General features: G+C 43.1%; 1 protein-coding gene across 1 annotated transcript; it reads right to left on the bottom strand.

The window, feature by feature from the left end:
- Positions 1–10,180: 10,180 nt before the first annotated feature.
- Positions 10,181–14,467, bottom strand: LOC115424893 (multimerin-2-like). The gene is made up of 4 exons (XM_030142287.1): positions 14,381–14,467; positions 13,423–13,453; positions 13,007–13,248; positions 10,181–10,495 (listed from the first exon to the last, which is right to left on the bottom strand). Exons 1-4 carry the CDS (start codon positions 14,450–14,452, stop codon positions 10,181–10,183), a joined length of 660 nt encoding a protein of 219 aa, XP_029998147.1. The 5' UTR covers positions 14,453–14,467.
- Positions 14,468–15,172: the final 705 nt, after the last annotated feature.

The following is a 15,172-nucleotide window of genomic DNA, read 5'->3' as shown; positions in this document are numbered from 1 at the left end:
TGCATCTGTGCTGTTCACATGGTCACAGTGGGATTTGAGTGTAAACCCCCTGCAGTGTTCCAGCATTAGTCTACCCAGTTTTACCAACACTCACCTTAGATGAAAGCAGGACAAAGACAGCTGGAACCTCTGGGATGATCAAAGGTACTGATGCTTTTCACTCCAACTCTGCACCAAGTCATAAACTCTCCTAATAGTCCAACTATCCAAATCCAGTCACGGTTAATTAGTGTTTGTCTTCCTGTTCACAGCCCAGTGGTAAACTGACTCTGCAGGCTGGAGTGTTGGGCCCAGGTCGACAAAATGTTCGTTCATCCGTTCTTTGGACTCTGTGAATGTCTGAACCAAACTGTCAAAAACAAAGCAGTGAAATTAACTTTATTGGTTCCACATGATAAATACTAAAATGGATTGTGATACAACAACCCCAAACATATTTTCTTAAAATATAAATTATTTAACCTGGATTTGAATGCTCTAACCCACCATTTAAATACATGTAAATGTCTGTGACCGACAAAACATGGATTTGACCTTGACCAAACTGTGATGACGTTATGTATGCACTTGTTGACTTTGTATATAATAATAATAATAATAATAATAATAATAATAATAATAATAATAATAATAATAATAATTTGCATTTACAAAGCACTTGTCATTCAGCAGAATCTCAAAGTGCTACAGACAGAAGACAGTCCAATAAAAAATAAAATACTGTATTAGGAATAAAAGACTAAGTGAATAAAACACAGCATCGTGGTGGGCCATAAAAAGCCGATCTAAACACGAATGTTTTTAGCTCTTTTTGAAGGAGCTCTGAGGTGGTCAGGGAGGGAGGTCCGAATACGGGGGGTACAGAGGAGAAGGCCCGGTCACCCATGGTCTGAAGTTTAGCTCTGGGGGGGAGGAGGAGGAGGAGGTTGGCGCTGTGGGGCCGGAGACTACAGGTGGAGGTGTGAGGGGTGAGGAGGTCCTGGAGGGAGTCGAGGGCCTTTCCACGGAGGCATTTGAAGGTGATGAGGGTGGTCTTATAAGTAATTCTGAAGGGGACTGGTAACCAGTGGAGGTTCTGGAGGATGGGAGCCATGTGTTCCAGTTTATGGGTCCGTTTGAGGACTCTGGCAGCGCTGTTTTGAATGGACTGAAGTTTGTACAAAGATTGTCACTGAACTTTAACCTCTTCAGACCCAACTATGGGTTTTCTGTCCACATTTGTGGACAAGAGTTTCACAACTTTATACAGAAAAAGAAAAGAAAACTGTCCACCACAAAGGACATTCCATAAACATGTTAAAAACTGCATCTGAAAAAACTGTTGCATCATGATGTTTCCAATATAGGCACTGATTTAATAAAAAAACATAAAAAGCTGGTGCTTTTCTGACATTTCCTGGGTCTCAGGAGGTTAATGTTGTCGATAACTACAATGCTTTAGAGGCAGTGACTGTACATGGGCAGTACAATAAAGGGTTTATCGCAACCAGTGGTGGTTCTAGCTTAAATGACACAATGGGTGAGATCCTCTTCAAGTGCCCCCCCCCCCCCAAAAACAAACAAACAAACAAACAAACAAAACACAACAGAGCTGAGCAAACTGTGATGTTTTATTGTACGTCCACAAGGACACCTAAAAATATAGAAGTAACAGAGTATCCTGGAGTATCCTGAACTCCCCAGGGCAGCATTATTAGTCTGATACTCTTCTCCTGGGGTGCTGATGGGGGGGGGGGGGGTAGTCTACGTGATACGTATGTATACGCCGTATACCCACTAGAATAGGTCCCAAATTTAACCACTGAAAATTGCGCAAAGATACATATCAACAGGGTTTTATGACATACTTTCACTTTCCTGTTCATAAATGTGTCTGCTCTGTTACGGAGCGGACACTTTTGGACCACGGGCTTCTGTCAGGTGTGACGTGGACCCGACGTTAACTAATAAGGAATCAGTGAATGTGTATGAGGGCACCAGTCAACTACTGGAACTGGTCCAACAGCGTTTTACGCATTTGTTTCCTGTATCTGCGCTCGCTTTAGGAAAGAATCCAATCTAAGGCCATACACAGCAGCTTTACCTAAGGGTAGAGAAGGGGACCTGAGGGTAGAGAAGGGGACCTGAGGGTAAAGAAGGGGACCTGAGGGTAAAGAAGGGGACCTGAGGGTAGAGAAGGGGACCTGAGGGTAGAGAAGGGGACCTGAGGGTAGAGAAGGGGACCTGAGGGTAGAGAAGGGGACCTGAGGGTAAAGAAGGGGACCTGAGGGTAGAGAAGGGGACCTGAGGGTAAAGAAGGGGACCTGAGGGTAAAGAAGGGGACCTGAGGGTAAAGAAGGGGACCTGAGGGTAAAGAAGGGGACCTGAGGGTAGAGAAGGGGACCTGAGGGTAAAGAAGGGGACCTGAGGGTAAAGAAGGGGACCTGAGGGTAGAGAAGGGGACCTGAGGGTAAAGAAGGGGACCTGAGGGTAGAGAAGGGGACCTGAGGGTAGAGAAGGGGACCTGAGGGTAAAGAAGGGGACCTGAGGGTAAAGAAGGGGACCTGAGGGTAGAGAAGGGGACCTGAGGGTAGAGAAGGGGACCTGAGGGTAGAGAAGGGGACCTGAGGGTAAAGAAGGGGACCTGAGGGTAGAGAAGGGGACCTGAGGGTAGAGAAGGGGACCTGAGGGTAGAGAAGGGGACCTGAGGGTAAAGAAGGGGACCTGAGGGTAGAGAAGGGGACCTGAGGGTAGAGAAGGGGACCTGAGGGTAGAGAAGGGGACCTGAGGGTAGAGAAGGGGACCTGAGGGTAAAGAAGGGGACCTGAGGGTAAAGAAGGGGACCTGAGGGTAGAGAAGGGGACCTGAGGGTAAAGAAGGGGACCTGAGGGTAGAGAAGGGGACCTGAGGGTAGAGAAGGGGACCTGAGGGTAGAGAAGGGGACCTAAGGGTAGAGAAGGGGACCTGAGGGTAGAGAAGGGGACCTGAGAAGGGGACCTGAGGGTAAAGAAGGGGACCTGAGGGTAGAGAAGGGGACCTGAGAAGGGGACCTGAGGGTAAAGAAGGGGACCTGAGGGTAAAGAAGGGGACCTGAGGGTAGAGAAGGGGACCTGAGGGTAAAGAAGGGGACCTGAGGGTAGAGAAGGGGACCTGAGGGTAAAGAAGGGGACCTGAGGGTAGAGAAGGGGACCTGAGGGTAGAGAAGGGGACCTGAGGGTAGAGAAGGGGACCTGAGGGTAAAGAAGGGGACCTGAGGGTAAAGAAGGGGACCTGAGGGTAAGAAGGGGACCTGAGGGTAGAGAAGGGGACCTGAGGGTAAAGAAGGGGACCTGAGGGTAAAGAAGGGGACCTGAGGGTAGAGAAGGGGACCTGAGGGTAAAGAAGGGGACCTGAGGGTAAAGAAGGGGACCTGAGGGTAAAGAAGGGGACCTGAGGGTAAAGAAGGGGACCTGAGGGTAAAGAAGGGGACCTGAGGGTAGAGAAGGGGACCTGAGGGTAGAGAAGGGGACCTGAGGGTAAGAAGGGGACCTGAGGGTAGAGAAGGGGACCTGAGGGTAGAGAAGGGGACCTGAGGGTAAAGAAGGGGACCTGAGGGTAGAGAAGGGGACCTGAGGGTAGAGAAGGGGACCTGAGGGTAAAGAAGGGGACCTGAGGGTAGAGAAGGGGACCTGAGGGTAAAGAAGGGGACCTGAGGGTAGAGAAGGGGACCTGAGGGTAGAGAAGGGGACCTGAGGGTAAAGAAGGGGACCTGAGGGTAGAGAAGGGGACCTGAGGGTAAAGAAGGGGACCTGAGGGTAGAGAAGGGGACCTGAGGGTAAAGAAGGGGACCTGCTGACGCTGCGTCCTACAGTAACTGCTACTGTAACAGCAGGCGATAGGTACATCTATATAGGCGATAGGTTATATCTAAAACTACTGAACTGGTGGTTTGGTTGAAATAAAGGATCAGCCAGACCTTCAGGGGGACAGAGTTGGACCCGTCGTCTCCCAACAGCTTGGGCAGCTCCACACAGGTCTTCACTGCATCTTCAAAGGTTGCAGGGTTGCTCTCAAGAATGAAGTCACCGTAGAACTTGCAGGACATGCTTTCGGCCAGAGCTTGTTCGTTTTCGTTCAGGCTCAAACTGACGTCTCCTCCAACGCTGAAGGATGGGATCTTGTTCACCATTGCTTTCATGCTGCCCTCGATTTCCTGAATGCTGCTGGTGTTGAAGTTTTGGCTGTCGAACACAAAGAAGGCGTTGGCGCCGTACAGGATGCCGGTGACCACATGAGTCACAGAACCTTTTTCAGATCCGATCTGCAGTTTGCTCATGGCTTCATCATGGATCATGGTCAGCTGCTCAAAGTGGGTGGTGGTACTGAAGGGTCACTCGGCTCTGGTTCTTGAATTGCTTGTGGTCTTTCAGAAACTTAGCAGAACCTTCAACTTCGATCAAACCACTCATGAAAGTGGCCTTCAGACCGGCTTGAACGTCCAGGAGAGAAGATTTCGAGTCGATGGTGTCGGAGGTCATGACGTGATAGCTGCTGCTGTTCTGGGATTTGACAGACGTGAAGTCTTTGAGAGTTTGTCCCACAGCGTCAGTCCTGAAGGAAAAAGAAGACACAACGTCTCTGTCCAAGTCCAGCTTCGATCTGCTGTGGTTGTCTTCTCCCGCCACGATCTCAGAAAATGTTCAGGTTCATTTACATTCATTTATTACTTTAATCAAAAATCTGAGCTTTTTCCTCAAAATATTATTTACATTATCTGCATCCACAAATGAAAGATTTCCAATTGTACTGATAGAATAGACCTTGTTCTTTCCATAGACATCTGAGCATGCTCAGCTCAAGCCCCGCCCCTGTCAAATGGGGGGTGGAACTCAGTGCAGTGAATTAGACGACCCACTATAAAAAATAAAGGGTTTGGGCTTTTTTTTTTTGTTTTTTTACTGTTTTCCTTGTGTTTTAATTTTTCCTGTTGTTTCCGGTGTTGTGGTGATTTTCTGTTTTTCTTTTTTTTTTTTCACTGCTTTTACTGAGTTTTGATCATGGAACTGTTTTATGGACTTAAACAGGTGTCAAAATGCAGCTGGACGGATTTAGAAAAAAAGAACCAAAACTAAAACTACTGGAACCGAATTACAATAGTACGACGGCGTATTAGGGCCACATAAGAAAATAAAAATGCATGTCACTACGAGAATAAAATCATTATTTAACGAGAATAAAGTTGCACTTTTTTGAGATTAAAGTCGTAATGTTTTGAAAATTCGACAGAGTTTCCAGTTTTACAGCGAACAAGTGAAGCAGATCCTTTCCCTTATTTTGGACTCAAACTCACAGTAGAATCCACAGTTTGTTCAGAAACACAGACCCTGTGTTTAGTTCTGCTGTTTCCACTGATAGTCCTACAGACGAACACTGCAGCAGTTTGTCTGAAACTAAAGAGGAAATTTGGTACAAATCAGTTCAGTTCTTACAACAAACCCAAATGTGTGCAGACTGTCTTCAAAGTCCTGAGACTAATGTGTTGATGGAGGACAGACTCAGTATTTGACCTTTGTGTCTGAACCACAAATGAAAGAAGAACTGAACTAAATGTTCACAGTTCGACAGTATTAGACGAGTGGGTATGACTTTATTCTCATTAAATAATGATATTATTCTCATTAGATAACGACTTTATTCTCGTTAAATAATGAGTTTTTTTAAAACTACGACTTTATTCTCGTTAAATAACTACTTTTTTCTCGTTAAATAATGACTTTATTCTTGTTAAAGAATGAGTTTTTTCAAACTATGACTTTATTCTCGTTAAATAACGACTTTACTCTCGTTAAATAATGAGTTTTTTTTAACTACGATTTTATTCTTGTTAACTACTTTTTTCTCGTTAAATAATGACGTTTTTCTTGTTAAATAATACGTTTTTTAAAACTATGACTTTATTCTCATTTTGTCCAACCCCTGTATATTCAAAATGATCAAAATTTATTTTCACCAACAAAAATATTCTCTGTGGTTGACTTCAACTTCACAATAATCACACACAAAAAACCCTTCTTTTGCAGATATGGTGTATTTGGTGTATATTTAGCGGTAGATAAACTGTCTGACTCCTTCAACAGTCAGACCCAGGGCAGAACCAGCGGTCCTCTGTCCCCGATCACAGGAGGACAGTCCGACCAGGAGGCGGGCGTGAGCAGCTGAAAACAACAGGAAACCAATCATAATTCATTAATCAACATGATCATTGGCCTTATTTTGATCTACCATTATCCAACAAATGTATAAATATTATAAATGGCTCCAACATCCTGGCCCCTAATTGTTAGCTTTAGCAAAACAATAGAGGGTCTGCACGTGACGTCACCGCGGTTCCGCCCACTGAGTGTCAGACAGAGGCAGATGAGTAGTGGCTTTGGTTTGAATACTGTGAAAACTTTAGAACAATCTAAAAAATGGGGCAGAGCTGTTGTGCCATTGATCGTACAAATAGGTTTAAAAGCACTGGGAGCTCTCGTTTTAGCGGAGACCTAAAGCCACAGACAGAAGAGGCAGATGGATCGCTGCAATTCAGAGAAAGAACTGGAATCCAGACAACCAAACCTGGATCTGTGGTTGGCATTTTGTGCCAGGTAATGTTAATTTATGCTGTATTCTTGCGTAAAATTCATTCATTCATTTTCTGAACCCACTTTATCCTCACTAGGGTCACGGGGGTCACTTGGAGCCTACCTCAGCTACTTACAGGCGAAGGCGGGGTTCACCCTGGACATTTCTCCAGTTCATTTCAGGGCTGAACATATGGAGACAAACAATCACTCTCACATTCACACCTATGGGCAATTTAGATTAACCAATTAACCTATCAGCGCATGTGTTTGGATGGTGGGAGGAGCCAGAGTACCCGGAGAGAACCCACGCAGACACGAGAAGAACATGCAAACTCCACACAGAAAGGTCCCACCCTGTTGACTGGTGTTGGAATCAAACCCGGGACCTTCTCGCTGTGAGGCATGAGTACAAACCACTGCACCACCGTGTCGCCTCTTGTGTAAACTCATCCCTTAAATTCCATCTGGTTTTGGCTAACGTTCCTTCTTAGTAAAGCTCTGAATGTTAGCATCTGTCATTTAGTTCTAGATTTCAGAACTGAATCGTTTGTGTCTTCAGTTGTGTGATTGTGAACCTTGTGCTCTACATGATTTGTAAACTAGCTTAAACTGAGGCTAACCTAGTTTTCCAAATCAGGGGCTCCTCTAGCACACAGCTGTTGGATCTGTGTTGGATCCAGTATTTGATGTGAACTCTCCTTAAATCTCCACAGTACCAGTAGATCATCCACTCACTTGGGTCAGTACTAAGGGTTCAACTCCAGTAAATCAGTAGTGAACTGTGAGCACTACTGCTGGGCCTTTACCGCCCAAATCACCGCCAACAAACTCCGTCTGCACTGACACAAAACCTCCAAAACAATAGTATGTTGAATGAAAGCACTCACCAGCTGGAATCCTCTAATGAACCAGGACCAGGATGGACACAACTCTGTGTCTGTTGGATGCTTTCAGCCTTTGCATTGGGGATTTTCCCGGCGTTGAACTCAGGTTCATGTAAATGTCAGGATAGGTGATTTCTGTCCCAGATCAGTGTTGGTAGAACACTGGTTGTTTGGTAGCTTGGATGGATCCATGTCCAGTCCAGTTGTCTTTAATTTCATGTTCTATTCCACAGTTTTCCTGGTCTGGCTGTAGTTACTGCGATACTCCGCCATGTTGAGTTGGTTTGTTTTTGCCGCTCAGTCTGACTCAGAGGGGCGTGGCCTGGGGGGAAGTGACGTATGTGCATTCACTCTATTACATAAATAACTACACTCAAGGAAAGAAGAAACGCACCATTTTCATTTTCTTGATTTTTTCAGAAATATGACAGTTATTGCAAAATTGCAAACTACCATAAGTTCAGTCCTATTCTGAGTCCAAATGATATGATTGTTTTCCTGGTTCTGGTTGATTGATTTTGATTATCAATAAGAACTGTATTGTGTATTCCTCACCCATGTCTGCTCAGGAGTCAAACTCACAGGTGAATTGGACCTCTCCTCAATTGTGCACAACCATTCCCTATAAAAAGACACCGAAATGGAGCAAAAACACATTTGTCCACAATCACACCACTAGTGCAACCAGAGAGAGATGGGTTCATTGGCATTTTAAACTGGACGGAGCATTAGCATTAGCACATAGCATACAGTGTTCAGTAGTCCAGAAGGGTTGGTGCACACCCATTCAGATCTGATCTGAGCAGTGAGTGGACTATTCTAGAAGACAGTAACAGTGTGCAGGACTTTGGCAGAGCTGGATTCACAAGGAAACTTCTCCTTCACTCATTCACTAGTCCAGGTCTGTCCCTGCACCAATCAGATTGGTCCGACTGAACGACTGGTAGTGGCTGATTACACATGTTGAACGACAGCCGATCGCATGGAACACACCCACAAGATGCATGTCACCGAACTCGCCAGACCGCCCGATGATGTCCGACCGCCGAAAATCAGGTTGGTGTGTCTTTGCTTTAAAACACATGGATGTTTTAACTTCACATATCACACTGACCTCCACTATCTAGTCAGGCTGTTTGGACTCCACCACTCTACCGTTGGACGCCTTGCTGAGCATTACCACACCACCGGCTCTTCCAACCACCGACCCAGATCTGGTCGACCGCCTGTTACAACCGCTGCACAGGACCGGGACAATCGGCTGTCACATCTGCGTGACAGGTTTCAGCCCAATTTGGTCAGATCTCTGTCTGGTTGGAGTAGCTGGAGGAGGAGAGAGGAGAGACAGGAAGAGGAGGAGAAACAGGAGGAGGAGCAGAGAGGAGGAGGAGCAGAGAGACCTGTTTGGTCACACCTCCTCCTGTTTGGTCACACCTCCTCCTGTTTGGTCACACCTCCTCCTGTTTGGTCACACCTCCTCCTGTTTGTGTTGACTCTCACTGTTCTCTCCACATGTTTCCTCCAGTTTTCCTTCACCATTAAAACATGTTCATAAAGGCTGGTTCTCCTGCTGGTTCCCCTGAACACAGAACTAATGAAGATCTGCACTTGGTCCCCTTCAACAGCATCTTACTGCTGATGATATGTATGCTATGTGCTAATGCTAATGCTAACGCTAGGTGCTGTGTGCGTATTCAGATGGGTAAAATGCAGAGGCCACATTTCCACACAAGAACAATAAAGTAAGTTAACCTTTAACCTTTATCCCAGCTGATGTTGAGGTGAAGCTGTCAGTTCATCACAGGCCTGATGTAAGATAAGTTAACCCTTTCATACATGCTGGTCACTCCAGTGGACAGTTCTCCTCCAGCTGTTCTCTTGTTTGTTCATGGGTTTTGTTGTTTTAGTTCCATATCAGCTGACACAGTGGAGGCTTATGCACCAGCTCATACTCTGTAATTCATACCATTACTGCAAGTTTATGTTCTTGATAAACCTGATCTGCAGTCACATGATTGAGTGTAAAGCAATTGCTAATTGTTATTAAACTGTAATTAACAGTTTTCTTAAACATACTGTTTTTTTGTTTTTTTTTAATTATCTCCATGAAGTGAGTAAGAACTAGTATTAGAGTATGATAACAGGTGAGAAAACATCAGATTAGCTGCATTAAAAATGCTTTTGTTTCATAGTTTTCACACAGTTTCACTTTCTGATATTGCGTTTAAATACATGTTTCTTTGCTTCAAAAATTAAACCCATGGTGTCCAAATGAGTGGACATTTTTGTAACTCCATGAAAAATAGGTTAATTAAAAAAAATAAAATTCAATCTCTTTTTTTTTTTCATGCCTAAAGAGGAATAAAAACACTCAGGAAAACGATCTTGACTCAGGTTCTCATAATTCATGCATGAAAGGGTTAAGATAAGTAAAAAAAAAAAAAAAAAAAGATAAGATAAGATAAGAATTTTATTGTCCACAAAAATCGAAATTTGGTTCACATTCAATATCTGCAAGACAAGCCCAAGATATAAACAAACAGCAGAAAAACATTCACTTTCATAATAAGTATTGGGTTGTTCCCATTGTATGCTGTTATTTATGACTTTTTAAAATTGTTCTAGGTTTGTTGTTCTGACCAACTGCAATTTCCTACAAACAAATGCAGTACATGTCAACAGTATTATTTGGGACAAGTGTTGTCAGTAGTTTCAAGAAGAAAGAAGAGCACAGAGCAGCAGTGTGACGGCCACAGCGGACGAAGCAGAGCTGTTCTCTGCAGAAGCAGACGTGGGTTTCATGTTGGCGCCCATAATGGGCAGAGGACAGGAACTCCCAGACTGGTACCTTCCTCCAACCATGGACATATCTTCACTGGCCAGTAGAACCCCAGAGAAGGTGATGGTTTTGGAGAGGCTGCTAGCCCAGGCACAACTCCCCACTTGCTGAGTTATCCACACCTGGTCACCTTTTTTGAGTTTCTCCATGTAGTAGCAGGTGTTGAGGGTTGTGTCACCACCAGACACCTGCAGACATGTGGGAAGGACGCTGTCAGACTGGCTATCAGCTGTGATTGGCTCTATCAAAGTCATGTGTCATCTCACCTTTTTTTTTCTTTCAATTACAGCCACAAGGAGGTGAACAAGGTTCTAATAGTTTTGGATTTTTCATTATAGTTTAGTCTTATTTAGTTTTGACTTTTTTTTCCCTCTAGTTCAGTTCGTTTTAATTCGTATTTAGAGCAGGTTTGCTAGTTTTTATTAGTTTCAATTTTTTTTTTCTAAATGCTTAGTTTTAGTTTAGTTTTAGTTCAGTGGTCTCTTTTCTCTTCTTGTCTGTCGTCGTATTCAAATAAATCCCAGACAGGACTCTGCTGCTTCAGCCTCCATGTTTCCAGGTAGAGTGGGGACCAGAAGACGACTGGAAACCACAAGTGACGGACTGTGAAGTGTCATATGGTGCCGCTAGCTAAAATTGCTAGAGTGAAATAAATCGCTTTTGTATCAATCTGATGTTGACAAAGATGAAAACAAAGGGAATTTTATCCATAATTTTTTTTGTTGTTAATTTTTTATGTTTTAGTTAGTTTTATAAACACACAATACAGTTACAGTTAGTTATCATTTTTTCTTTTAATTATAGTTTTTATTTATTTCACTTAATGAAAATGTTTTTTCAATTCAAGTTTTCGTCTTTTCGTTAGTTTTTGTTAATGAAAATAACCTTGGAAGTGAATATAGAATTGTATTATGTGATGGAAAACATTTGGTTAGTTTCATTTTTGATGTGTGTGCTCATCTTACTTTGTCTGCACTACTTGTATGGACTTTCTTCTTCTCTCTTAGACCTGTACACTGTGTAAGGGCGAAGACACACCAACCTGACCAGCCAGAAAAGGTAGCTCAGCTGATCAGTGGGCTCCCGTCTCCCCGAGGCGCTCAAAAAAGTGTGAAGAACACACCAAATCGACTACCGACTTCAGTTTACGTTCTGCACTTGCATGAGACATAAAGCCGGAAATAACAGAACATCTCTCTAGACGAAAACCCAGAACTCATTGTCGTCAGTCATTGTAGTCAGTGTTCAGTAGTCTGGAAGGGTCAGGGTTGTTGTACTTGTTGTACAGATGGTTCGTATAAGCAGATCCTGGTGTTGTCAGCTCTAGGGGTTCTTCTACTGGTGGAAGAAGAAAGATGTTGCAGGCGAAAACTAAGGAGAAATCGCACTATGCCAACAATGCTAACAGTGTTGACTTGATGGACTGAGTGACGTCCATATTCAACACTGATTGTTACTCATTCAGATCTGATCTGAGCAGTGAGTGGACCATTCTAGAAGACAGTAACAGTGTGCAGTACTTTGGCAGAGCTGGATTCACGTGGAACCTTCTGCTTCACTCATTCACTGGTCCAGGTCTGTCCCTGCACCAATCAGATTGGTCCGACTGAACAACGGGTAGTGGACCATTACACATGTTGAATCGGCTGAAAAGACTGGAGAGAACGTTAACGACAGCAGATCGCATGGAACACACCAACAAGACGCATGTCACCGAACTCGCCAGACTACCCGATGACGTTCGACCGCTGAAAATCAGGTTGGTGTGTCTTTGCTTTAAAACACATGGATGTTTTAACTTCACATATCACACTGACTTCCACTATCTTGGCTGTTTTGGAATTAGAAGAGCCCATATCTGGATAAGTGGGTGGGCCTGAGGAATCACATGGGTTGATGGGTGCGCTAATGCTAATGCTAATTTACTGATGTGGCAAAATGGTGAAATTGATGAAACATTTGCACAACAAACTCATCTGATACCTTTAGTTAGTGTAACTTATTAACCACAACTACTGTAAACCCTGTAAAGCCTGAACCATTAAATCATTGACAGAAAATTCCAGTTTTTTGTAACTGGAGCCTTTATTGGTCCTTCTGAATAACGAAAAAATGTTTCTTCAAGTATCAATTTCCATGTATGAGTAGGGATGGGAATCGAGAACTGGTTCTTTTTGAGAACCGGATCCCAGTAGCTTGATTCCTTGGGAGGAGGATCTGCCCCCCCCCCGATCACCACCTAAATTTAATCATTTCTTCCTTGTGCCAGCATCAACATTTCCTGAAAATTTCATGAAAATCCATCCATAACTTTTTCAGTTATCTTGCTAACAAACAAACAAACACATAAAGAAACACACACAAAGCAAAGTGATCACAAAACCTCCTTGGCGGAGGTAATAACCCAAAAATCTCATCAATTTGGTAGTGATACACAGATGAGCCACCAGATGGCAGTACTGTCATGCTCTTCCTTCCTGTTTTCTGTAGGTTCACTGTCAGTTCCACCAAAAGACCCTCTCCACCTGACTCCTGTGCTAAATCCCACCAAAAAGACCTGCGAGTCCTTCGGAGACGAGGCCAACCAACCCAGAATGATGGGGGAGGGGCCTGGGCATAGGTCAGCGTGGACAAACATCTGGATACCGTCTGTTTGGTTTGGACATAAATGAACTGATGTGAAGGGGGGTCTGCCGTACCTGTGCGTGGCAGAAACTCCTGAAGACCCCGTTGACCGTGAGGCGCCAGTCGTTGTTGAAGTTCCCTCTGCAGAGCTGGAAGGAGGACATGAACTGGTAGATGCCAGAGACCGGTGCGGTGAACATACCGGTTTCATTACTGTAGGCCGAGCCCTGGTTGACCAACACCTGGTTGAAGACGACCGGGCTGACCAGAACTTCCCTCAGCGAGCCTTGGTAAGCCGCGTAGAAAATGACAACCTCTAGGACACAGAAACAGGACTCAGGTAAAGGTGAAGAAGTGGCAGTGTTCCAGCTAAGTGACCTGGTTTTATTAACAGAGGCATCGCATGTATGAGGATTAGAATTCCACCCAGATGTGGACGTTCATCGTATAACTATACATTCAGAGGGTTCCACACAGACACATGACCTACCCCTGTGTCTGTCTGCTGTCTGAATGGGCATCTGTGAGGAGGAGGAGGAAACACAGGTTATAAGGACCAGCTTAAGGATCATCTGTACATGTTGTAGATGCTGCATGTGTTATATATGTTGTAGACCACAGGTGTCAAACATGTGGTCCAGGGGCCAAAACCAGCCGGCCAAAGGTTCCAATCCAGCCCAGGGGATGAATTTGCAAAGTACAAGTTAGGGCATCAAGCTCAAAAATAATATCATAATAACCTATAATTAATGACAACACCAATTTTTTCTCTTTGATTTAGTGCAAAAATCATTAAATGATGAAAATGTTGACATTAACAAACTATCCTTTAACAATAGCATGTGAATAACCTGAACAAATATGAACAACCTGAAATGTCTAAAGAAAATCAAGTACAATTTGAACAATTTTCTGCCTGTTACTAAATATTTTGTGCCTTTGTAGATCTGATCTGTAATGCATTTGTAGAAATGATAAGTTGATGCATAATATTGATAAGATTGTACTTATATTTCTTAACAAATTTCATTTTTCTCAGGTTATTCACATCCTTTTTGTTTGGATAGTTTATAAATGTAAATATTGGCATAACTGAATGTCATTTTTTTGCACTAAAACAATTTGCAGTTGTCATTATTTATCAGCTATTATGCTATTATTGGACTGGTCCGGCCCACTTCAGATTAAATTGGGCTGAATGTGGCCCCCAGAAGAAAATGAGTTTGACAGCCCTGCTTTAATAGTTTGTGATTGACTGAATGGACACTCAAGGGATTTGCATGTGCAGAGCAGTTCTGTGAATGAAAACTGAATCTATAAATAAATAAATAAAAACCAAATTTAAAAAAAATAAAAATTAAATAATAAAAGTAAGATAAGACTTTGACACCGCTGTTGTAGATGCTGCAGGTGTTGTGTATGTGGTATGTGTGTGTCAGGTGACTCACTAGGTTGACTGGAACTGCTACAACCAAACCATTAATGCACAGCAGCATCACAGTAACAACAGTCAGAGACATCTGGAACAAACAGAAACCACAGCTGTCATGAAAATTAGTACAAGTTCCACACCAGACCAGGTTATTATTGTTAACGAGAACTAACCAAATGATGAAAACTAGCATTGAAAAAAATCATTTTCGTTAACTGAAGTAAATAAAAACTATAATTAAAAGAAAAAAACAATAACTAACTGAAATTGTATTGTGTGTTTACAAAACTAACTAAAACATATAAAAATTAGGGCTAAAATTCCCTTAGTTTTTGTTATTGTCAATGTTGGATTGATACAAAATTGATTTATTTCACTCGAGCAATTTTAGCCGGTGGCCCCATCTGATATTTAAGGGTCCGTCACTTGTGTTCACTTGTGGTTTCCAGTCGTCTTCTGGTCCCCACTCTACCTGGAAACATGGAGACTAAAGCAGCAGAGTCCTGTCTGGGATTGATTTGAATACGACAACAGAGAAGAAGAGAAAAGATATAAAAAAAAAACTAAAAAAAACCTAAAACTAACCTTTTTTTTTTTTTTTAAAAAAGAAAACTAATAAAAACTAGCAAACCTGCTCTAAAAACTGATTAAAATGAACTGAATTAGAGAAAAAAAGTCAAAACTAAATAAAACTAAAGTAGAATGAAAAATTCAAACTATTAAAACCTTGCACCAGACGCACAGACGGACACAGACACAGACCTTGTTGGTGTTCTTCTCTGTTCTGGAACTGATCGAATGTTGGTTG

Source organism: Sphaeramia orbicularis, chromosome 8 (genome assembly GCF_902148855.1).
Source record: "Sphaeramia orbicularis chromosome 8, fSphaOr1.1, whole genome shotgun sequence".
Taxonomy (NCBI): Eukaryota; Metazoa; Chordata; class Actinopteri; order Kurtiformes; family Apogonidae; genus Sphaeramia; species Sphaeramia orbicularis.
Note: the sequence above shows the minus strand (reverse complement) of the source record. Positions and strands in the feature narration are given on the sequence as shown.

What these genes read in the sequence shown, in the direction of transcription:
- LOC115424893 (XM_030142287.1), bottom strand. Translation starts at nt 14,452, where the DNA reads ATGTCTCTGACTGTTGTTACTGTGATGCTGCTGTGCATTAATGGTTTG. An exon ending in GACAGCAGACAGACACAGGG is followed by an intron (nt 13,249 to 13,422) that starts GTAGGTCATGTG and finishes TCTGTGTCCTAG; the next exon opens with AGGTTGTCATTTTCTACGCG. An exon ending in GGAGTTTCTGCCACGCACAG is followed by an intron (nt 10,496 to 13,006) that starts GTACGGCAGACC and finishes ACATGTCTGCAG; the next exon opens with GTGTCTGGTGGTGACACAAC.